The 25,562-nt window shown below is 41.6% G+C and overlaps 1 protein-coding gene across 2 annotated transcripts; it reads left to right on the top strand.

Moving 5' to 3' along the window:
* Positions 1 to 17,844: 17,844 nt before the first annotated feature.
* Positions 17,845 to 24,732, top strand: LOC147238267 (uncharacterized). 2 transcript variants are annotated; one of them, XM_086197892.1, is made up of 4 exons: positions 19,605 to 19,745; positions 21,532 to 21,607; positions 21,677 to 21,797; positions 21,909 to 24,732. In XM_086197892.1, exons 3-4 carry the CDS (start codon positions 21,689 to 21,691, stop codon positions 23,069 to 23,071), a joined length of 1,272 nt encoding a protein of 423 aa, XP_086054018.1. In that variant the 5' UTR covers positions 19,605 to 19,745; positions 21,532 to 21,607; positions 21,677 to 21,688; the 3' UTR covers positions 23,072 to 24,732. The 2 variants fall into 2 exon arrangements, with proteins under 2 accessions (XP_086054017.1, XP_086054018.1); XM_086197891.1 differs by lacking the exons at positions 21,532 to 21,607; positions 21,677 to 21,797 and having other exon boundaries at positions 17,845 to 19,745.
* The last annotated feature ends 830 nt before the right edge of the window (positions 24,733 to 25,562 follow it).

The following is a 25,562-nucleotide window of genomic DNA, read 5'->3' as shown; positions in this document are numbered from 1 at the left end:
GTTAAGCGAGAAAGGAGAACAAACAAACAGACAAACAGGAAGGTTTGCCCCCACAGAGATAACAGCAGATACAAAGGCGTCGTGGCCTTTCCTCATTAACAGAGATCAGACTGCTCCACAGATAGCAAAGCCTTTTACTTTCTGTAACAACTTTTTTTCCCGCTGAGATAGTCAGGGTGGAACTTAGAAACTGCACAAGTGCCCAAAACAAGAGATTCTGTGTGTCTGTCAGTCACAGCACACAAGGATGACGACACTGCTAGAAAACAATCGGGACAAAGCAAGGAGACACCAAAGCGGAAGCATCACACCTCTCAATCATATCAGCAGCGAGGAGCCTAGTAATCTGCGCCAAGCGACGGCGTTTTTGTCAGACTGGGGGCACAGAATCTTTTTGTCAACTTTTAATCTCACACTGGCCAGGGATGTTAGTAACACTATAGTATTGACACACCTCTTTGGAGGTGGTAGCGATCAACACTTCATTTACTTAAGATATGACAGTGCTGCCAGCTGGAGGTGTGAAGTTAAAAAAGCACAACACCAAAGCTTCATTCACCAGCCAGGTGAATGTATATCTTTGGCCTTTAAAGGAAAGTCCAAACCAAAATTATGATTCTAGAGCAACTCTGATGAAGATCTAGGCATTTGAAATATTGATCACTGAGAAACAGACCGTGTTAGCAGGCAGGTCTGCTAAAATTGTGCTTGGATTTGATGTAATCAGATGTCTTGGTAATACCATTCTCAGATCCTACACAAATACCACCTATTGTCCTTTTTCTTGATGGGTAGGATTGGTACAGGGAGAAAAGGGACACTGTACAATTACTCCTTTATCAAACAAAGCTTTGAATATTGGTTCTATTTCTTACTCTGCTTCTTTTGACAAAGGCTACTGTGCTTTCAATGGGTAACGCCATGTTTTACTTTGTATAGTTAATGGTGCAGTGGTCGACAAAGTGTCGATATCCAGACAGTCTGTTGCCACAGCAATTCTGGAATAACTGAATAAATGCTTTCTTTTCTAGCGGGGACAGAGTTACGCTTTCCCTCTGCTGTACTCATTGTGGTTGTATAAAAATTAGTAGAGTAACACATGCTGTAGCGAATGCCTGCCATTTGAACTGAATCCACTTCATCTCTTAAATGGTACAATTTGACCAAGAACTCTGGAGAAGGTGGAATTCCCAAAAACAATCACACAGCTCAAATATTCTGGCACTTCAATATTTCCCTGGAGCGGGACTGGTGTTTCAAACACATCTTTAGGCGCTTTGCATTCATAGCCTATCCATCTGGGACATGTTTTTTGACAACATAATATAACAGGTCCTTCTAACCCGACTCCCCCATGGTCAGTAGGATTGTATGGTATATTTTGCATTACAAGTCCAGTCCCACAAGTTTTCAGGGCAGACCTTTCTGAGGAGGAAAGAATGCTCCACTGTTATAATTAGGGCCTGAGCCCGGAGGCACTCTGGGGTAAAGACCCAAATATGTTCGCTCAACACACTCGCCACTTCAAAAGTTAATTTGACCTCCTAAACATGCTCAAAAACTCACAAAATTTGGTACACACATCAGGTGTGGTGAAAAATAAACAAAAAAGCAGCACTTTACTCAATAGCGCCACCTAGATACACAAAAAACCACACCATGGCCTGTAGAACTGTCCTGCAGACATGGGACCAACACCGTTTTATTCGTCTCATCAAGACGGACAAATCATACACTCACACCCCTAACCTAACTCTAACAGGATGTCCACACTTTGGACACGAATGTCTAATTTTGGACAATTTTGCGCCTCAAACAAACGCTATCTCCTCCGAGGGCGTTCATGGTATCGCTTCCAAAACTTCATATGTAACTCTCCAAACTCTGCTGATCAAAAGTTATTAAAATTTTTTATATAGCGTAAACGGTTTGGGTTTTATAAGCCCTCAAAGTGGGGGAGACACTTTTTACACTTTTCACCTTACAATGGAAACCAATGGGGCACCTGTCTGCTCTCATGGTACATACTCTCAAACACTCGCTTCTCACATGTAGACTAAAACTTCAGCTTCAAAATAGACACCACTGTATTCCTGACAAAAATCCCTACAAAAATATGGTATCATGTTCCACTTTTGCCCAACATATGCAGAGCTATTTGATTTTGACACACTAAAAAATGTCAGAATCCTCCTCTGCTCTCCACTCTGACACAGACAGCAGAGAGCAGCAAGGGAGGGGTTCTTAAAGGGCCAGCTCTCAGCTCTGCTCTCACTCTCTGATCAGACTCAGGCTTCTATCTCCTAAACTACAAGGCCCAGGGATTTGCCAATTACACCGTTGGATTTGGGCCGGCGTTTGGCACCCGGTCGCGGCCGCGTGGGAGCTCAGGCCCTAACAACGCTGCTTGCAGCTTTAATTCTCATATCTCTTTCCACTGCCATACATTGCAAAATTGTCACTGTCGTTTTTGAACCTAAAGAATACATAATTCTGAACTCAGGCCTGTGAATGTGCTATGTGGAATCACACATGAAAATCAAATATTTCTCAGAAATATGGAACCAAATTTGTATGATAATTCAAATGAAAATAAAGTAACAGAAATGCATTTGCATTTTCAGAATGTACCTGCATTTCTTGACTCAAAAATAAAATAAAAAATAATCTGAACTGCAATTGCTTTTTCTTCTTCAAGGCTTATCATTCTGTAACAAATTAAAATGTAAAAGAAAAAGCCATTTGAGTTTAATTTTCAAAATATGCCCCAGCAAATATTTACCAAAATTCAATTTGAAATGTCAAATCTGAAATTGAAATGCAGTAGCAGTATGGCTTTTTTTTAATGTCAAATCATAACTATAATTTGACCCTGAAATAAAATTAAGAATAAATAAAACAACCTGAATTTTCATTTTCTTATTTGAGCTGCACATTTCGTAACACATTTCAAAAGAAAAACCAAACAGATCATTGCTTTTCATTTTCTTTTTCCCCATGCAAAAAGTGTACCAAAAATCAAATCGACTTCGCAGTCTCAAGCTGCACACATGAGTGACGTCAGTGACCGTTCTGCCCTTTTTCTACACATAAATGCAGTGTGTCCATGGTGCTGTGTACCTTTCTTTTTGAACTTGATCGACAGTATGATGGATCTCCTGCAACCATTGCTCAAGCTTTGACGGATTTAGTTTCCCAGTTGGAGTTACAAACTATTTCTGAACCAGACGCCGGTGACAGATGTGAGAAAATAATGGAGACGTTGCCTAAACCATGGTTGTCAGAGTGTGTAGATGTTGTATCAAAATGCTTCAAATCAAACAAGGGTGTGTGTGTGTTGAAGCAAACCTGATGTGGCTGGCTACACTCAAGTACATTGGCATCATTAGTAAGATGATGGGAGGATAACTGGAAAAAAAGCAGCTAGGAACTTCACTCCTTTTACCCATCTCCAACAATCCCCCTTTTGATGTGTTCAATGAACAAATCACACAGGCCAGTGGTTAGAGAAACACCTCTGACCTTATCCAAATAGACTAGTTTACAGCCTCCCTCTGGAATTCTGATCTCTGCGTGGAGGTGGCTCACGTTATTCCATGGTTTAATTGAAAAATAGCTTTTATGAATAGCAGACTAGAAGCATTCTTCATTGCAGACTATGAGCAGCAAGCATGTCTTCACTGTATTAGCACAACATGTCTTAACACAAACTATTATTTAAAAAATTCTAAACCAGGTTTGTAAGTACGTGTGTATCATAGGCAGTGTAGGGCACATTACTTTGAAAATGTAATTAGTTTTACTTATTTACTTTAGTTAGTTACTAGTTACATCTCCCAAAAAGTAACAGTAACTGAGTTGCTCCAATATGAAAGTGACTAGTTACCAGGGAAAGTAAGTATTGTGTTACTTTTTTTTCTTTAAAGTTTAAAACTGTCAAAGAATTTGGATTTTTTTCTTTTGCCTATCAGGGCTCTGAAGGAGTTTGAATCAATTGTGGACAAAGTTCTGTCCGTGTCACAATTTTTTTGTGGAGCGGGGAGGAAAAATCCAGCTTTGGCTGCCTGGACAGCGTGGGTCCGTGTCCTTCTTTGTTAGCGGAGCTCACGTTATCAGCACCTGGCTTGCTCTCGTCATTAGCGGTGTCAGTAGTGTTTCTGTTCTCTAGTTTCGTAGACGCGTGGACTGTTGACAGGTGCTTCATTAAATTGGAGTCGCTTATATTGAACGTTGACAGCCTCTTTGCTCTTGCTCTGGGACAACATAACGTACACTCAACATGTACATTTTTACCTTTAACCTCCATGAAGTTAATGTAGTGCCTATATGTCCATCTTGAAAACGCAGACTTTCCCCGCAACTCTGGACTCGCCATCTCTGATAGTTTGTGTGTGCGCTGCTGCGTGCTGAGTTTGAGTGTAAACACCTGCCCACCTGATGTCTCTGGTTGGCTTAACATGAAATCTTACTCTGTCTTAGCCAATCATCATTACTTAGGTGGTTATCTTGCCCCCTTTTTTTCCCCTCTCACCAAAGGAGAAAAAAACACATGTATTTGTGGCTCCTGTGTCTGTGTGAGCTGAGTCAGATGAAAGCTTCAATGAGTAGCTTCAGTAATGCGTTGTAATGGTGTGGTAGCAGTAACGGTGTGTTGGTAACTCGTAACGCGTTGTAACGATAGAGAATGTAATGTAGATGGAGAAAGATAGATAGAGAAAGTAATAAATTAATTGTAAATTTCCCCACTGTGGGACGATTAAAGGTTTATTAGGGCCTGAGCCTGAAGGTACTTCAGGCGAAGACCCTATTATGTTTGCTCGTTTTATCTTATCTTATCTTAATTAGATTACCCGTTACTGACAAAAGTAACGCCGTTAGTAAGGGCGTTTATTTAAACACCATTATTCCTATTCACTGATCCCAAATAATACTGCCCCTGGTGGATCAGTTACCGAGGCCCTATCAGGGCTCAAAACACTGTCCTTAGAAATGGCAGAGCACTCTGTTATAAAAAAAAATCCATTTGGAGACTGGATGAAACGAATGTTTGGTAAATGGAAAAATACAATGACCTCCATATTCATCTCACTAGTTGTAGTAATCTCACTGTTCATCCTGTGTGGTTCCATGTATCAGGTCTCTCTGTGAAATATGTTGACACAATGATCCCAAACAAAATGGGACCTCCTCCTCCTTATCAGATGCCCTTGCTGTTAGCAGAGGAGAGGAACAGTCTGTTGGGAAAGACAGAAGCTGAGGAAATGCTGATGTCAGATAGGGAAAATTATATGTTTGTTGTAATCTAAGCAATTTCATGGCTACATTGACACACCCCCTAAATTAATTTTCCTGCACAGGGAGAAGATGTGGTTCCAGGAGATGAAGACCTGCCCCCTGTCACCTTCCTTCTCCACTAATCATGCACACTCGTAATGTTTAAAACATTACAGCTATAGTTATGATCAGTGATGGGAATATTGGCATTAAAATAAACGCCATTACTTGTTGAAAACATGCTATTGTTGTCAGCAGTTGATTCAGACTCCTTCAGAGCCCTCATAGGCAAAATACTCAGGAGAGGAGGAAGAGCTCCGCCCTGCAGAAAGACATTTTCTAAATACATAAAACAAATTCTTTGAGATCTTTAAACTTAAAAGAAAAAAGAGTAACGCAATAGTTACTTCCTCTGGTAATTAGTTATTTTCATAGTGGAGTAACTCAATTACTAACTCAGTTACTTTTTGGGAGAAGTAACTAGTAACCATAACTGATTGCTTTTTAAAGTAACGTGCCCAACACTGTTCGGGATAAAGACACAGCATTCTTGGCTGAACATCGAGCAAATGCCCCCTTTTTGGCCAGTAAGAAGTCCGGCGCAATTCTGTTTTGGTAGGTCATGAGGGAGGTGGCGGATAGCTGTTCACAAAGCCTGATCACGGCATCTCTGGTCATATTGCTAAGTCTTTGGAAATTAAAGTGGATATAATAGCCGGTCTACATTCTTGTTGATAGTTCCCACCAGAATTGGGATGACTCCAAACATGCTGCAATTTCGTCAACTAGTTTGTATTCATCAGAAACCCTTTGGGGTATCCCAATGACATCAATGTAGACCAGGGAACTTGCGTATAAATCCAACTGCACTTTCCTTTTGTGTTGCCCCCGTGGGGAGTTGATGAGGTCCCCCATCAGGTCCACGGCACTTGTTTTTACAATCGTTATGGGGGCTATTAAGGACACAATGGTATATTTCCCACCCCACCACAGTGGCAACATATTGCGTAAGACATGTCCACCACAATAACAATATACATCAGACTGGGCAAATTTCAATTTGGTAGCATTATCCCACCCTGTTACATTTATCATGATGAGGCACCATTCCAGCTCAAGAGACCTTTTGGACCCGTTTTATCAAACAGGTATGATTGCCAATCACAGGCGTGAATATAGAGGGCTGGGCATCGGATGGAGCCAGAGCGCAATACTTCTCTAGGTATTTGCACCCACTGGTGTGACTTTCAGTTGTAGGTAGCTCTAACAGCTGTAGTTGTAACATGCAATTTCTTTCATGATCAGAGAATGGTGTGGGTACGTCCATGAGGAGAGGCCAAGGCATAGAGCACACCTCGCAATCCTGTTTAGTCATTGTTTTAGCTGCACTTTGCATGAGGTCCATCCAATAGTTGGCTTGTTTGAAGCCTGTTGTCAATGGTATGGTTTGAGTAACAGCTAAGTCTTCCACATTTGAAGCAACATAAGTTTTGAGGTGGATGGACGCAACAGGTGACTGTTCTGAATTTAAATATGAAAGGGGCATTTTGGGCACAGTGTAGATAGGACAGGTTGCCAGTCCATCGCAGGGCCAACACATATAGACAGACAACCATTCACACTCACAGTCATACCTACGGTCAATTTAGCGTATCCAAATTAGCCTAGTCCCTATTTGCATGTCTTTGGACTGTGGGAGGAAGCTGGAGTACCTGGAGAGAACCCACACAGGCACAGGGAGAACATATATTATAATATATATATAGAATGTATATTATAGCTCAAGGCCGTAATGATCATGTGGATGTGTTAAGACCAGGATGTTCATTTAACATTAAGTTTGAATTATGTGATCATATGGAGGATTTGTAACAGTACAAGTGAAGGACTGGAGACTGTAGTCTCACAGGATTTGCAGTTAGATGCTTCCACCCACGAACCCAATGGAAAATAACATGAAGTGTCATGAACATGTGACATGTTTCCATGCATCCACCAGGTAGAGCCAGAGTGACATTAATGCAAAAAACTTATCTTGCTGCTGTTTGGTGAGTGTATCCAAAATCTGATTATCTTTGTTCCACTGATTTTATACTGCAGATGTGATCAGATTAGGCTGTTGATCAAACATGTGAAATTTAAAGCTCACAGGTTGTAATGTTACTAAGTTTGTTTAATAAGATTGTCGTTTTATTGTGAAGGCGGGAGCCTTATTTCGTAAGGCGGGGTTTTCCTGTTGCCGCCATTTTGGAAAGTGGGGACTGCATGCGTGACGTGTGTGACAGCCATCCTTCTTTTTAAGTTTATCGGGCCATTGCCAGTGAGTACATTTGAGTTAGACCTTTAAGAAGAATATTATTATTTATGTATTGTTTCGGTTGTGTTTATTTGGTGACGTTTCTCTTACTTTCTGTATGTACTGTATTTGTTTGTTTCAGTTTTACCTTTTCTTAAGTAAATACCCTGCCAAGCACAACACTTGCCTGTTCTTTGGAGGAAATACGCTGAAGAAATGAGTTTAGACTTGCTGTTTCACAATGGGTGAGAACAGTACATAGGTCAAAAACAGAATTTTCTCAGTGAGAAACCGACAAAATAAATATTTCATGCAGGAAAACCTTTATTTTGAGGAAAAGTGACTGGTTTTCATCTCGTACTCCTTCTTTGTGAAAAGTTCAATGTTAACATTCCTCTGGAAACTGAAATTTGAAAATATTTATGAAGTTTGTGATCACAGGTAACAAATTGCGTTTTTATCAGCAAGAGACGGCTAAAATGAAAACTTCATGCAGAACCCTTGTGAAAAACTGAATATAATCTATAACTAACTTCAAGTTTCGATGTTTCTAAGTTGAAATTACTATGGAAAGTGATTTTGAAAAACTTATGGTTTTATCATTACAAATTTGTATTCCTACGTCAACAACAGCATTTTCTCAGCGAGAGAAGAACAAAATGAAGATTTTGTTAATTTTGAGGAAAACTGACTGGAATCCATCTGTAACTAAAAGTTTAGGAATCTGTCTATTTTTTAAGTCTGAAGTTTCAATGGACAGTCTTTTCGAACAAAAGTTAGAGAAAGTAAAAAAAATTATGCGGAACTCCTTTATTTTGAGGAAAACAGAATGAAATCCGTCTGTAACTTCAAGATAATGTTTTTTTTCTATGCTGTAGGTGAAAATTTGACTGGACAGTCAGTTCGATTAAATGTTTTGGTTGTTGTGATCACAGGTCCCAAATACCGTTTTCTCAGCGAGAGAAGGCCAAAATGAACACTTCATGCATAACTCCTGTATTTTGAGGAAAACTGAGTGAAATCCACCTGTAACTTCAAATTTATACATCTTTCTATACTTTCAGGTTGAAACTTGACTGAAAACTCACTTTGAAAAAAAATTATGGCTGTTTTGTATCACAGGTCACAAATACTGTTTTCTCAGTGAGAGAAGGCAAAAATGAACACTTCATGCATAACTCCTGTATTTTGAGGAAAACTGAGTGAAATCCACCTGTAACTTCTCTTTTATGTATCTTTCTATGCTTTCAGGTTGGACCTTGTCTGAAACAAAAGTTATGTCTGTTTTGTATCACAGGTCCCAAATAGTGTTTTCGAAGCGAGAGTAGGCCAAAATGAACACTTGAAGTGTGGATACATGAAGTGTTCATTTTGGCCTTCTCTAGCTAAGAAAACGCTATTCGTGACCTGATACAAAACAGCCAGAACTTTTATTCAAAGTCAGTTTTCAGTCAAGTTTCAACCTGAAAGCAAGCAAAGATGCATAAACTTGAAGTAACAGGTGGATTTCACTCAGTTTTCCTCAAAATACAGGAGTTATGCATGAAGTGTTCATTTTGGCCTTCTCTTGCTGAGAAAATGCAATTTGTGACATTTGATCAAAAAAAGCCATAATTTTGTTGAAAGTGACTTTTCAGTGAAATTTTAACCTGAAAACGAAGAAAGATGCATAACCACTATTGGTTCGGGAGTCAGGGATGGATTTCACTCAGTTTTCCTCAAAATACAGGAGTTATGCATAAAGTGTTCATTTTGGCCTTCTCTCGCTGAGAAAATGCTATTCGTGACCTTTGATACAAAACAGCCATAACTTTTGTTCAAAGTCAGTTTTCAGTCAAGTTTCAACCTGAAAGCAAGCAAAGATGCATAAACTTGAAGTTACAGGTGGATTTCACTCAGTTTTCCTCAAAATACAGGAGTTATGCATGAAGTGTTCATTTTGGCCTTCTCTTGCTGAGAAAATGCAATGTGTGACATTTTATCAAAAAAAGCCATAATTTTGTTGAAAGTGACTTTTCAGTGAAATTTTAACCTGAAAATGAAGAAAGATGCATAACCACTATTGGTTCGGGAGTCAGGGATGGATTTCACTCAGTTTTCCTCAAAATACAGGAGTTATGCATGAAGTGTTCATTTTGGCCTTCTCTCGCTGAGAAAATGCTATTCGTGACCTTTGATACAAAACAGCCATAACTTGTGTTCAAAGTGAGTTTTCAGTCAAGTTTCAACCTGAAAGCATAGAAAGATGCATAAACTTGAAGTTACAGGTGGATTTCACTCACTTTTCCTCAAAATAAAGGAGTTATGCATGAAGTGTTCATTTTGGCCTTCTCTCGCTGAGAAAACGCTATTCGTGACCTGTGATACAAAACAGCTAGAACTTTTGTTCAAAGTCAGTTTTCAGTCAAGTTTCAACCTGAAAGAAAGCAAAGATGCATAAACTTGAAGTTACAGGTGGATTTCACTCAGTTTTCCTCAAAATACAGGAGTTATGCATGAAGTGTTCATTTTTTGCCTTCTCTCGCTGAGAAAAAGCTATTTGGGACCTGTGATACAAAAAAGCCATAACTTTTGTTCAAAGTGACTTTTCAGCGAAATTTCAACCTGAACGCTTTGAAAGATGAATAAAAATGAAGTTAAAAGAGGATTTCAGTCAGTTTTCCAAAAAATACAGGAGTTATGCATGAAGTGTTCATTGTGGCCTTCTCTCACTGAGAAAACGCTATTTGTGACCTGCGATACAAAACAGCCATAACTTTTTTTCAAAGTGAGTTTTTCGTCAAATTTCAACCTTAAAGCATACAAAGATGCATAAACTTGAAGTTACAGATGGATTTCACTCAGTTTTCCTTAAAATACAGGAGTTATACATGAAGTGTTCATTTAGGCCTTCTCTCGCTGAGAAAACACTATTTGTGACCTATGATACAAATCAGACATAACTTTTGTTCAAAGTGAGTTTTCAGTCAAGTTTCAACCTGAAAGCATAGAAAGATGCATAAACTTTAAGTTAGAGGTGGATTTCAGGCAGTTTTCCAAAAAATGCAGGAGTTATGCATGAAGTGTTCATTTTGGCCTTCTCTCATTGAGAATACGCTATTCGTTAACTGTGATACAAAAAAGACATAACCTTTGTTCAAAGTGAGTTTTCAGTCAAATTTCAACCTGAAAGCATAGAAAGATGCATAAAAGAGAAGTAACAGATGGATCTCCTTCCTTCTAAAAAAAACCATATTTTTGTTGAAAGTGACTTCTCAGTGAAATTTTAACCTGAAAACGTAGAAAGATGCATAACCACTATTGGTTCGGGAGTCAGGGATGGATTTCACTCAGTTTTGCTCAAAATACAGGAGTTATGCATGAAGTGTTCATTTTAGCCTTCTCTCACTGAGAAAACGCTATTTGGGACCTACGATACAAACCAGCATGAACTATTGTTCAAAGTGAGTTTTCAGTCAAGTTTCAACCTGACAGCATAGAAAGATGCATAAATATGAAGTTACAGATGGATTTCACTCAGTTTTGCGAAAAATACAGGAGTTCTGCATGAAGTATTCATTTTTGCCTTCTCTCACTGAGAAAACGCTATTTGGGACCTACGATACAAAACCGCCATAACTATTGTTCAAAGTGAGTTTTCAGTCAAGGTTCAACCTGACAGCAGAGAAAGATGCATTAACTTGAAGTTAGAGTTGGATTTCATGCAGTTTTCCTCAAAATAAAGGAGTTATGCATGAAGTGTTCATTTTGAGAAAACGCAGTCTGTGACCTGTGATACAAAACAGCCATAACTCTTTTTCATAGTGAGTTTTCAGTCAAGTTTGAACCTGAAAGCATAGAAAAATACAGAAACTTCAAGTTAAAGGTGGATTTCACTCAGTTTTCCTCAAAAGAAAGGAGTTTTGCACTAAATGTTTATGTATGCTTTCTTTTGATTTGAAAACACTCTTTGTAACCAGTGATCATCAAAGAGATACCTGTTTCTCAAATTTCTTTCAAGTTAAATTTCAACCTGAAAAGACTGAATGATTTATAAACTTCAAGTTACAGGTGGATTTCAGTCAGATTTCCTCAAAATAAAGGACTCATCCATTAAGTGTTCATTTTTTGCCTTCTCTCACTGAGAAAACGCTATTTGGGACCTGTGATAAAAAACAGCCATAAACTTTGTTCAAAGTGAGTTTTCAGTCAAGTTTCAACCTGAAAGCAAGCAAAGATGCATAACCTTGAAGTTAAAGGTGGATTTCACTCAGTTTTCCTCAAAATACAGGAGATATGCATGAAGTGTTCATTTTGGCCTTCTCTCGCTGATAAAGAGCGATTTGTGACCTGTGATATAAAACATACATAACCTTTGTTCAAAATGAGTTTTCAGTAAAGTTTCAACCTGAAAGCATAGAAAGATGCATAAACTTTAAGTTAGAGGTGGATTTCAGGCAGTTTTTCTCAAAATACAGGAGTTCTGCATGAAGTGTTCATTTTGGCCTTCTCTCGCTTAGAAAACGCTAGTAGTGACCTGTGATACAAAACAGCCATAACTCTTGTTCAAAGTGAGTTTTCAGTCAAGTTTCAACCTGAAAGCAAGCAAAGATGCATAAAATAGAAGTTACAGGTGGATTTCACTCAGTTTTCCTCAAAATACAGGAGTTATGCATGAAGTGTTCATTTTGGCCTTCTCTCGCTGAGAAATTAAGATCAAGAAGGGAAAGTATGGAAAGGGTAAAAATAAAAAGGGAAAAGGAAAAGAAAGGGACAGCTGAAAGGGGATAGGAATGTGAGAGACACAGACATGTACCGCAAACCCTAAACCCAAACCCTAACCCTAACCCTAACCCTAATCAGGGTTCGGGTTCGGGTTAGGGTTTGGGGTTTAACCAACCCTCACCCTAAAACCCTGAAGCGTAAACTCAAGAAAGAGAAACACAAACTCAAGTCAGAGAATAATAAAACTAAATAAGTGAACTCAAAGAAGAGGAAAGGAACTTATGTAAATTACAAACCGATAGGACAGGAAGGGAAGGTAGAAATTAAAATCAAAAAGGGAAAGAATGGAAAGGGTAAAAACAAATAGGGAAAAGGAAAAGAAAGGAACAGCTGAAAGGGGATAGGAGTGTGAGAGACACAGACATGTACCATAAACCCTAAACCAAGAGGACAGGAAGGGAAGGTAGAAAGAAAGAAGAGGAAGGGTTAGGGTTAGTGGGAAAAACCCTAAAACCAAATCCTAACTCTAACCCCAATTAGGGTTAAGGTTTTAACCAACCCTCACCCTAATACCCTTAAACTTACACTCAAGTCAGAGAATAATAAAACTAAATTAAAGCTGCAAGCAGCGTTGTTAGGGCCTGAGCCCCCGCGCGGCCTACGGCCGCGTCCTTGACACCGGCCCAAATCCAACAGTGTAATCGGCAAATCCCTAGGCCTTGTAGTTTAGGAGATACGAGCCTCAGTGCGCTGCACAGTGTGAGAGCAGAGCTGAGAGCCGGCCCTTTAAGAACCCCTCCCTTCTCTGCTCGCTCTCTGCCATCTCTGTCAGAGCTGAGAGCAGAGCTGAGAGCAGAGCTGCCAGCTGGCCCTTTAAGAACCCCTCCCCCGCTGCACTTTCTTTGATCTGTGCTAGAGTGGAGAGAGTGGAGGATTAAGAGAAATGTAGTGTGTAAAAGCTGAATAACTCGGCCTACGTTGGTGGAAAGTAACACAAAATACCATATTTTTGTAGGGATTTTTGTCAGGAATACAGTGATATGTTTTTAAAAGCTGTGCGATGTATGGTATAGACGTGAGAAGCATTTGTTCGAGAGTATGTACCATGAGAGGACACGGCCTCCCCATTGACTTCCATTGTAAGCGTGAAACGTGTCTCCCCCACTTTGACGGCTTATAAAATCCAAACCGAGCACGTAGTATACTAGCCTTTAAAGATTTTTGAAGAGCACAGTTGGGAGAGTAATGTGTGAAAGTTTGGAAGCCCTGGCATTTACGGTTTAGGAGGAGATAGATTTTGTTCGGGGAGTAAAAAAAGTCCTGATTTTGACAGTTTTGTCCAATTTGTGGACATTCTCTTGGAGATAGGTGAGGGGTCAGAGTGTAAGAATTGTTCGTCTTGATGAGACGAGTCCAACGGTGTTGGTCCCATGTCTGTGGGACTTTTGTGTGAGGAGTTATAGCGCGAAATTAAAAAAAATTATCTTTTTTTTGTGTGGCTCCCTAGGTGGCGCTATAGACTTTTGTGGCGTTTTTGTTTTTGATTAGTGAATGTTGAGACATACCGAACGATTGTGCCGAAATTCAGCGAATCTCATGCATGTTCAGGGGGTCAAATTAGATTATGCGCGTTATGCGCATATAGCGCGCACTCATTGAGAGCAAGAACAGTATAATACCAGGTTTTGAATGGGTGTGTATGTGAAAACTGGCTCCGGGCCGTCTGGCCCAGTTGCCTCATGGGTGTTGGGGGGGCCTGGGACACTGTTTAGTGTGGGTTTTTAGTGTTTTTAGTGCTGCTAATGTGTTGCTCTGCCAAGCAAACATAATAGGGTCTTCGCCAGAAGTACCTTCTGGCTCAGGCCCTAATTAAAGCTGCAAGCAGCGTTGTTAGGGCCTGAGCCCCGGCGTGGCCGCGGCCGGATCGCCGGCCCGCAACCAACGGTGTAATCGGCAAATCCCTAGGCCTTGTAGTTTAGGAGATAGGAGCCTTACTGCGCTGCACAGTGTGAGTGCAGAGCTGAGAGCTTGCCCTTTAAGAGCCCCTCCCTTCTCTGCTCGCTCTCTGCCATCTGTGTCAGAGTGGAGAGCAGAGCTGCCAGATGGCCCTTTAAGAACCCCTCAGGAATGCAGTGGTGTGTTTTTAAAAGCTGTGGGATGTATGGTGTAGACGTGAGAAGCATTCGTTTGAGAGTATGTACCCTTAGAGGACATGGCCTGCCCATTGACTTCCATTGTAACGTAAAACGTGTCTCCCCAAATTTGACGGCTTGTAAAACGGAAACCGAGCACGTAGTATATTAGCCTTCAAAGATGTTTGAAGAGCACAGTTGGGAGAGTAATGTGTGAAAGTTTGGAAGCGATGCCATTTACGGTTTAGGAGGAGATAGATTTTGTTCGGGGAGTAAAAAAAGATGTGTTTTGGACAGTTGTGTCCAATTTGTGGACATTGTGTTGTAGATAGGTGAGAGGTCAGAGTGTATGAAGTTTGCGTCTTGATGAGACGAGCTCAACGGTGTTGGTCCCATGTCTGTGGGACATTCGTGCAAGCAGTTATAGCGCTCCAAACTTCTTCTTTTTTTTGTGCCAGACCGGACGTGTGTGCCAAATTTCAGCAAATTTCATGCATGTTCAGGGGTTCAAATAAAGGATTTACTTGGCGTGGAAGAAAGAAAGAATTAAAGCTGCAAGCAGCGTTGTTAGGGCCTGAGCCCCCTCGCGGCCTATGGCCGCATCCTTGACACCGGCCCCAATCCAACGGTGTAATCGGCAAATCCCTAGGCCTTGTAGTTTAGGAGATACCAGCCTCAGTTCACTGCACATTGTGACTGCACAGCTGAGAACAGAGCTGCCAGCTGGCTTTTTAAGAACCCCTCCCCCGCTGCACTGTCTCTGATCTGTGCTGGAGTGGAGAGAGTGGAGGATTAAGAGAAATGTAGTGTGGAAAAGCTGAATAACTCGGTATACGTTGGCCAAAAGTCACACATAATATCATATTTTTGTAGGGATGTTTGTCAGGAATCCAGTGGTGTGTTTTTAAAAGCTGTGGGTTGTATGGTGTAGATGTGAGAAGCATTTGTTTGAGAGTATGTTCCCTGAGAGGACACGCTCTCCCCATAGACTTCCATTGTAAGGCGAAAAGTGTCTCCCCCACTTTGACGGCTTATAAAATCCAAACCGAGCGAGTAGTATATTAACCTTTAACAATTTTTAATCAGCACAGTTGGGAGAGTAATGTGTGAAAGTTTGGAAGCCCTGGCATTTACGGTTTAGGAGGAGATAGATTTTGTTTGGGGTGCAAAATTGTCCAATATTAGACATTCGTGTCCAAATTGTGGACATCCTGTTAGAGTTAGGTCAGGGGTGTGAGTGTATGATTTATCCGTCTTGATGAGACGAGTTCAATGGTGTTGGTCCCATGTCTGTAGGACATTCCTACAGGCTGTGGCGTGGTTTTTTGTGTATGTATGTGGCGCTATTAAGTAAAGTGCCTCTTTTTTGTTTAATTATTGAATTTTAGTTGCACCTGATGTGCGTACCAAATTTGGTGAGTTTTCCAGCATGTTTAGGGGGTCAAATTAACTTTTGAAGTGGCGAGTGTGCCTTCGAAACATAATAGGGTCTTCGCCAGGTACTGGCTCAGGCCCTAAAAAGAAAAGGCAAAAAACGTAACAATTTCAGATATAATTTTTGCCACCATTGATTTCAATGGGAGACCTCACCCCCTGTCCCCCCCGGACCCCCCCGTGATGTTTTTAGAGGCCTGTGATGCTCCTAAGTGTGTGTTTTTACTGCTTTTAGCGCTGACTTCGTGTCTCTCTGACTTCGAAACATAATAGGGTCTTCGCCTGAAGTAACTTCTGGCTCAGGCCCTAATTAAAGCTACAAGCAGCGTTGTTAGGGCCTGAGCCCCTGCGCGGCCTGTGGCCGCGTCCTTGACACCGGCCTGAATCCAAGGGGTGTCTTGGTCAAATCCCTGGGCCTTGTAGTTAAGGAGATCGAAGCTTGAGTCTGATCATAGGGTGAGAGCAGAGCTGAGAGCTGGCCCTTTAAGAACCCCTCCCTTGCTGCTCTCTGCTGTCTGTGTCAGAGTGGAGAGCAGAGGAGGATTGTGACATTTTTTAGTGAGTCAAAATCAAATAGCTCTGCATATGTTGGGAAAAGGGGAACGTGATTCCATATTTTTATAGGGATTTTTGTCCGAAATACAGTGGTGTGTATTTAGAGGCTGTGGGACATTTAGTTTACATGTGAGAAGCGAGTGTTTGAGAGTATGTACCATGAGAGCAGACAGGTGCCCCATTGGTTTCCATTGTAAGGTGAAAAGTGTAAAAAGTGTCTCCCCCAATTTGAGGGCTTATAAAACCCAAACCGTTTACGCTATATAAAAAATTTTAATAACTTTTGATCAGCAGAGTTTGGAGAGTTATGTATGAAGTTTTGGAAGGAATACCATGAACGCCCTCGGAGGAGATAGCGTTTGTTTGGGGTGCAAAATTGTCCAAAATTAGACATTTGTGTCCAAATAGTTGACATCCTGTTAGAGTTAGGTTAGGGGTGTGAGTGTATGATTTGTCCGTCTTGATGAGACGAATAAAACGGTGTTGGTCCCATGTCTGCAGGACATTCCTACAAGCCGTGGCGTGGTTTTTTGTGTATCAAGGTGGCGCTGTCCAATTTGTGGACATTCTGTTGTAGATAAGTGAGGGCTCAGAGTGTATGAATTTTTCGTCTTGATGAGACGAGTCCAACGGTGTTGGTCCTATGTTTGTGGGACATTCGTGGGAGGAGTCATAGCGCTCCAAATTATTAAAAAATTATCTTGTAGTTGTGTGGCTCCCTAGGTGGTGCTATAGACTTTTGTGTTGTTTTTGTTTTTGATTAGTGAATGTTTAGCCAGACCGGACAATTGTGCCGAATTTCAGCGAATTTCATGCATGTTCAGGGGGTGAAATTTGATTATGCGCGTTATGCTCATAATGCACATATTACGCGTGCTCATTGACAGCAAGAACAGTCTAGTACCAGGTTTTGAATGGGTGTGTATGTGAAAACCGGCTCCGGGCCGTCTGGCTGAGCTGCCTCATGGGTGTTGGGGGGGCTGGGACACTGTTTAGTGTGTGTTTTTAGTGCTGCTAATGTGTTGCTCTGCCAAGCAAACATAAGAGGGTCTTCGCCTGAAGTACCTTCAGGCTCAGGCCCTAATAATGATTGATGATATTTTTGAAAGTGTTCCAAATGGAATGGGGAGATCTTATTTGCAGATTATGGTGCCTTGTGGATGAGGGGGAGGAATTTTGCGCATATTGTCAGGAAAATACAGGAGGGAATCAATCAAGTAGAGAGATGGGGAACAAAATGGGGATTTAAACTTTCAGTGGAAAAGACAAAAACTTTGTTTTTTTACAACAAAGAAATGAACAAATTGTTTAAAAATGTATGGTGAAGAAATAGAGAGAGTTAAAAGTTTTGGCTTCCTAGGAATACATTTTGATCAAAGATTAACCTGGAGAGGACATGTGAGTCACATGATCAGTAAGTGTAAACAAGTTTTAAATGGAATGAGGTGCTTGATGGGACTGCGGTGTGGTGCAGATTTTGCATCGTTAAAGCAGATTTATGTGGCCCTGATCAGATCCAGGATGGACTCTGGGAGCATAGTATATGGTTCAGCGACAAGAACAGTGCTGGCAGGGTTAGATGTGATCCAAGCACCAGCATTAAGACTGTGTTTAGGAGCAGTCAGGTCTTCCCCTGTGTGTGCACTTCAGGTAGAAGCAGAGGAAATGCCACTGTATTTGAGAAGGAAACAACTGATGGCAAAACTACTGGATTAACATTAAAGGGCAGGGTGATGAGCATCCTGCAAAAAGTGTCCTGCAGGTATGTTGGGAGAAAGAACGAATGACAAAAGAGAGTTTTGGGTGGAAAGGAAATGAAAGCGCTAAAGATATGGGTGTGTTTGAAAAGGACTTTGCTAAGACTGGAGTATGGCCTGAAAGACCTCTCTGGTTGTATGAGAAGCGAACAATAGATTTTGATCTGTTGCAAATCAAGAAAACTAAGAATAACACAGACTTAGTTCAGGAATTTTACCACCTAGTAGGAAACAGATATAAGGATTTGATCCAAGTTTTTACAGATGGATCAAAGGAACCTCTTACTGGTGCAACAGGTGCAGCTGTTGCAGTACCAGGTATTAATTTTGGGTACAGTAAGAGAACACCTGATCACATTCGTGTTTTTGCTGCTGAGCTAGTTGATGTGGATATGGCAATAGACTGGACTGAACAAAGTGACTGCAGAAGAGTGATTATTTGTAGTGACTCTGTGAGTGCTTTGACTCGTATTGGTACTAGTAGTAGCAAGATCTCACCAAGAGCTCGTATTCAAAATATTGACATCTTGTGAAAGTCTGAAAGGAAAATGTAAAATTGTGTTTTTCTGGGTCCCTGCACATACTGGTATTGTTGGAAATGAAAGAGCAGATAAGCTGGCAAAGGAGGTGGTCAAAAGATCAGATATTGAAGCAGATATTAAACTGTCAAAGTCAGAAGGAAAAAGTATTGTGTGGGACAAGATAACTCAAATGTGGCAACAAAACTGGAACACTGAGACAAAAGGAAGGCATTTATATTCAATACAAAACAGTAAGACCAATAAGAAACAGAGGACATTAGCGGAAAGAGCAAGTAAGAAGATTGAGAATTGGACATGGTAACTTAAATAGCACTTTGCACATCAGAGGGAAGCATCCAACAGGATTGTGTGAGCAATGCCAAGAGCAGGAGACAATAGAGTATGTACTTCTGACGTGTAAAATACAGACAAGAAAGAAGAAGAATGATAGAAAAGTTGAAGAGAATAGGAAGAGGAGGAGAAAGTGTTAAAAGTATTATCAAGTGTGCAGAATGTGCGCAGGGAAGGGAGGAGGTGATGACCTTTTTGACTGCGACTGGCCTTTTTAATAGAATAGAAATGAACAGTAATAGCGGATGAGTAACTGAAGATGGCAGTAATGCAACGTCATGGATGCCAACTGCCGTAAAACACCGAAGAAGAAGAAGAAGAAGAAGAAGAAGAAGAAGAAGAAGAAGAAGAAGAAGAAGAAGAAGGAGGAGGAGGAGGAAAGAAGGAGAAGTCCGTGATCACCCGGCCGCGGTCTTTGTTTCCTGAAAAGCTGCGCGGCGCGACTAGAACCGCAACATGTGCGCCACGCAGCTTCTGCGGGTGTCGGTCCAGGAGCGGATCCTCGCCGCCGCTGAAGACTTCCTGCTGCAGCTGGGAGAAGGAGACTCAGCTGCGGGAGTCCCGGTGCTGAGAGCGCTGCTCACCGAGCGGCTGGCGGCGGCCTCGGAGCAGATCGTGGCTCTGCTGGAGGAAACCTTGGCGGAGTACGAGCGGGAGAACCGCCGGCAGAGGTTGCTGCTCGATGCCGTGCTGAAGCCCCGAGTCAGGCTCTACAGAGCAGGTGAGTCCCCGCCAGGGTCCTGCTGGGCCCCGAATTCAGCCCAGGAAGTGGAGCTGCAGAGACGCTCCAGGCGCGGCGCAAATCCCTGTGCTGGGTCCTGTTAAGAAGATCTGCCTTAACAATCAGTAGCAGCATGTTAACATTGAACTGAGCCACAACAACACCTCACCTAGGTGACGTTCACACTGGATCACCAACTGCTGCTGACTTGTGGACCAAAATGTGAACCAGGCTACAGCGCTGCTTGTTTACAACATAAAAGAGAGGTTTTAGTAGCTCAGGAAACAAAGGCCAGGAATTCTAGCTGGAGCTTCATCAAACCAAGTGGTCCAGACCAGCTGGAAAAATCCCTGAGGAAAACTCCACCTTCAGGAACCAGAAAGAAGGATTGGATTGTTTTTAAGAAAGGCAAAGGTGGCCAAATCCCATCCATAATCCCAGATTTGCACAGTGCCCACTCAGATAAAGATGCTGTATAAAATCAACAACAATTCAGTAAAAGTAAAAGAGCAGCGCAGCACACACACACACACACACGTCAGCAGTCTGTCTGACTCCTGCAGCAAGTCACATGATATCCAAATGAGTCATGTCAGAATCAACCAATGTTACAGTTGCTTTAGAGGACAAAATACAAAGGCAAAACTCATGCAGACACAAATGAAGCTTTATTGTTTCATTTAAATGCAGTTTCAGTCCAGATCAATGAGTCTTGAGCTGCTTGCTTGTCAGCTAAACACAGAGCATCACAACACTTAACAGGACCAGAGCTGGAGTCGTTTTACTGGCTTGAACTGACGTCACTCGTGCAGCTCTTTAAGTGTCTAACTGGTTCAGACCCCCTGTGCTACAACCATGAACAGGAACCTGGAAGACCATCAACAATTCATCAACAGTATAGAAGAATGCAGAATGGTTTCCACTTCCAAATGAAAGGCTATCACACTGTTCCTATAACAATATTACAGTGTTATAGGTTTTAGAAAGTTCACCAAATTAAGAGTAAAAAATGATATTATAGGCATTGACTCAGGTACATGTAGAATACAAATACAAAGCCAGAATACCTGGAGAGAACCCATGCAGGCACAGGGAGAACATGCAGACTCAACACAGAAAGAGCCTGTGCCCGAGCCGGGGCTTGAACCCAGAACCTTCTTGCTGTGAGACCACAGTGTGAACCACTGCACCACTGTGCTGCCTGTATTGGAAATTATACAGGCCTATTAAAAAATTATTTTTGTTCACTGCCCCAGCTGGCCTGAGCTGGACCGGCCATTCAAGAATTGTCCCACTTTTCCCAGTGGCCAGGATGTCCCTGGACCCCACACACTGACCAGGAAACTGGGAGGCGGCACTCATGCTAATGCTAGCCAGCAAGTGTCTCCAGTCTTGTATCTGTAATCCAGGTCTTTGTGTTCCAACTGAGCAGGAGTGCAACAACGTAGAAGTGTGTAGTAGTTGATGGCTATTTGGTGTTTTTAGAGCCGGTAAACCTCACCATGCTTGGGACATGCTGGGTGCCATTTTGGCTGCTTCCTGATCAACATGTTGATGGCACTGTCAGGTTTCCAGGATGCATCCCTGCCACCGCCATCTTGCTCAGGCCCACCTACCTGTTCACTGGATTGCGACTGCTTTTGGATATTTTTGCAGAAAACTCAGTGACATGGTGTAACCCTTCATAGGTGATACATTACTTTAGAGTTCTGTGCAAATGCAGCACAAAACAGGCTGTGTGTTTCTGTCTATCTGTCTGTCTGTCTGTACTTGGCTCTTTTCCCAGATGTCTCCTGTTTTTGCGGGGTGGGCTGACATGTTTAGCATCAGTACAGGTCACAGTGATCCAGCACTCACCTCTGGTTAGTGACTTAACTTTCATTCTCCAACAGGATCACATCACAGAAATTAACTAATTTATCAACTTGCAGATATGATGATGAATGGACAAAAACATTGAGCAGTGGGGACCTATGACCTTTGACCTGGGTGACACAACGTTGATCCAAGCATCTGAAGCCAGCGTTTCTACTACCCGTTTGCTGACTGTTTGTCAGTAGCAGGATGTCTCTTTTCATTTAGTTTATTTCTGTTTCAGTCTGTTGCTCTGCTATTTCAGAGTCAAATGAAGAGATTTCTGATGTTGCTGTTTTTGTCCTGCAGATGTGGAGCAGCTGCCAGTGATTAAAGTAGAGGTTCCCCCTGAGCTGCAGGAGCCAGAGCCCCTGCACATTAAAGAGGAGTCAGAGGAGCTCTGGACCAGTGAGGAGGGAGAGCAGCTTCAAGGGCAGGAGGAGGCTGATATCACCACGTTCCCCTTCACCCTGGTCCTTGTGAAGAGTGAAGAGGAAGAAGAGAAACCTCAGTTCCCACAGCTTCACCAGAGTCGAATTGAGGAGAACTTGAAAGCAGAGTCTCTGACCAGCAGCCCAATTCATCATGTGAAAACAGAAGCTGATCAAGAAGGGTGTGGAGGAGCAGAACCAGAACCAGCCAGCAACGTAGATCCAGATACACTTGTACAACCTGGGACTGACGACCAGATGTCAGACTCTTCTGAAGCTGAGACTGAAGTCAGTGAGGATGATTGGGTCAAACCTGATAATACAGCCACCTCTGAGCACAAGGAACTCTTTTGCTCAAGACAGAATTTGCATCAGAAATGGAGCCCAGGACAGGAAGTGACTTATTGCAGCTCAAAAGAGCAAAAAGTAAAGACTGAAAGAGAATCAGAAATGGTCAGGAACATGAACTTTGGTCCCTCTGAATCTCAGACAGATGGCAGTGAGGATAAGCTCCCCTTTAGGTGCTCAACATGCCGTAAAGGTTTTAGTTACAGAAGTAGTTTAAATATACACATGAGAAAGCACACTGGGGAGAAACCGTTCCCCTGCTCCATTTGTGGAACAAGATTTTCAGAAAATAGACATCTGAAAAGACACATGAGAACACACACTGGAGAGAAACCATTCCCTTGTTCAGTTTGTGGCACAAGGTTTTCAGAAAAAGGAAATCTTATGAACCACATGAGAACGCACACTGGGGAGAAACCATTCCCCTGCTCCATTTGTGGCAAAACATTCTCAGTTAAGGGATGTTTGAAAACACACATGAGCACACACACTGGGGAGAAACCAGTCCCCTGCTCTGTTTGTGGAAAAAGATTCTCAGAAAAGAGTCAACTGACAAGACACATGAGAACGCACACTGGAGAGAAACCATTCCCCTGCTCAGTTTGTGGCAAAAAGTGGTCAGAAAAGGGAAATCTGAAAAAACACATGAGAATGCACACCAGGCATGCAAACCACTCACCTGCTCAGTTGTAAAACACACAGGATGAACTTCACAGTGAAGGTCTTCTTTATCTACGGCTTAATTAAAATGTAATCAGCTGTAGAGAGAGGCTCCACTTGTATCACCACTGATGTGCTTTACTATTTTGAGTGGATATTGTTATGATTTGTCTGTTTACGCGCTGCCTCAGTACAAGGTCGAGGGAGTGGTTCAGGTAGTGGGTGGGCTTATTTACACTCTGAGAGAAGCCAATTGAGTCTAATAATGAAATAAATGCAGAGTGAAGGCTGTCATTTTCAGCAGACTTGAACACTAAATTGGCATGAAGACAACATTAAAATGGTCTCAATCGTATTTGTTCTGCCCTGAGCATGTTAAAAGTGTGTTAATGATGTTAAAAGACCAAGTCGACTGTTAAAAACGTGTTTTTTTGTTGTTTATTGTTGTTTTATAAAAGATCACGATGCTTTTATTTTGAAGGCTGAAAGGCCGGCGCAAACAGGAAACGGGTAACAGGAAGTAGGAAGTAGAGAGAACACTGTAAACAGAGAAAGGTATGGCTGTAACTGTATGGTTTCCCGTGTTGAACCCAGTGTGATCCTCCTCATGAATCCCTCAGAAAGCATGGCTGTAAGTTTGTGTGTTCTCTACATGTTTATTGATATTTTCAGAGTTTGTACAGATTGAATAACTTTATTTGTGTGTGCTTATGAGACAACTTTACAGCTGTATACTTACCTGCTGCATACTGACTGGATTTACAAGTTACTGGTAGATTGTTTTATACTTGTCATAGTAGTCATTTACATACATTTTTTTTGTATCTTCTTTGTAGTTTCACTCCAATTCAATGTGTCACTGTGACTTAACCTGCCGTGAAAGAGGTTATTAAAGGAGCAAGGACAGTCACTTCCTGGTACTTGAAAAGGAGTTTTGCTGGCTGTTTGTTTATGTCAACACTTTGGAAGTAAAACACAGAGAGAACTGTACAGTATTTAAGCTTGATGTTAGTTTGTTCACGTTTGTGATAAATCTAATGTGCAAACAAAAGTTGAACAAGGTAATGTTGTTGGTGCTGACTGAATTCTACCACCTGACAGACTGGGAAGGCTCGTATTTGTGATGGATCCATAAATATATGAAGGTCTTGTTTCAATGTCATAACATTAAAGCTCATCAAACATTAAAGTGAAACTCTGTCTCTTACTCTCTCTCCACCGGTGTGCAGACACAGAAGTGCAGGCTGATATTCAGGCTGATTCAGATAGGACTGAAAACATTTGTCATGTGTCTGTCACTGTGACACAGAGTAACTTCTGGTTGGCACGCTAGTTAAGACAGCCTGAAACTGCAACAACCGATTAACTGCTGGTTCGGGTGCTAGGTAACACTATCTGCAGTATCAGTCACTTCATTAATGGTTATCCTGAACTCACGACAAACCAGGTGCTGCATTGGTGTTAGTCACAACTACTTAACGGTACAGCATTGAATGGTTTACTTTATTCAAACACGTTATACTTTAAGATGCTGAACAAAACTTAACATCCATCCCTGTTTTTATCGGTCTGTCTGCAAATGCAGTGACTGTTACTGTTTTTTCCCTTCCTAATAATTAGTTTATTTTTGGGCCTTTTTGTTTCAAATGTGATTTTATGTTCCTTGTGTCTTTTTCTTTTGGTTATTTATATTAAGTGGGCTTAGTGCAATAACCTCCGGGCATTGTGCAATTCTTCAGTGGCAGTTGGTTGTAGGAGTTGTAGTCCTAGCATTAAGTGACTGTTTTTTGTGTGCTCATAGTTGGGCTGCCACTAGTCAGCTCCACAAGGACACCAGGTGTGATTCTTCATTGTGTGTAGTGGCATTTCATCCTACAGGATTGTTTATCCTTTTGGAGTGTATTCAGTCCTAAATGTGTTTTTATTCTACATAGCCTACTCTCTAGTATGGTCCTCTGAACGAGTGAACGTGCCCTGGCCAAATGTATAGTACTGGATTTTGCTACTGTGTAGCTGCTAGCCCACCTGTTGTATTTTTAGGGCCTGAGCCTGAAGATACTTCATTATAACTATTTGTAATAAATTTGATATTTGTTTGAGCCGTCAGCCTCCTGTCCTGGTTATTCTGGACACTTACCTGTCTGTAGTGAACCAGACTGTGAAATCATAGGCATATTTACAATAAGAAGCTAATTGAATCACTACACTAAATAAGGGCACTTTGTGCGGCATGTGGAGCTGCCAACTGCCTCATTATAGCAGAGGGAGATTAAAACAACATTACAGGCAGCACATGCTGAATGTACCTGCGTATTTACTGATGTCAATATGTTAATACAAATACTTGAACTTCAAGTGGACTGTAGCACTGATCAGTCAATCACTGTTGTTTTACCTCTCTGGAATAAACACACATGGAGCGGTTTTCAGCAAGTTAGGTAGCAACAACAAAAGACCAGCGCTCGGGTTGCTAAACAAGACAAAGATTTTTTTTTCCCTGTCAGAACAAAAGAAGAGTACAAAG

Source organism: Aulostomus chinensis, chromosome 24 (genome assembly GCF_037954235.1).
Source record: "Aulostomus chinensis isolate RoL2024-O1b breed Wild chromosome 24, RoL_Achi_v1.0, whole genome shotgun sequence".
In the NCBI taxonomy this organism is placed as follows: Eukaryota; Metazoa; Chordata; class Actinopteri; order Syngnathiformes; family Aulostomidae; genus Aulostomus; species Aulostomus chinensis.
Note: the sequence above shows the minus strand (reverse complement) of the source record. Positions and strands in the feature narration are given on the sequence as shown.

What these genes read in the sequence shown, in the direction of transcription:
- LOC147238267 (XM_086197891.1), top strand. Translation starts at nt 19,481, where the DNA reads ATGTGCGCCACGCAGCTTCTGCGGGTGTCGGTCCAGGAGCGGATCCTC. An exon ending in AGTCAGGCTCTACAGAGCAG is followed by an intron (nt 19,746 to 21,908) that starts GTGAGTCCCCGC and finishes TTTGTCCTGCAG; the next exon opens with ATGTGGAGCAGCTGCCAGTG.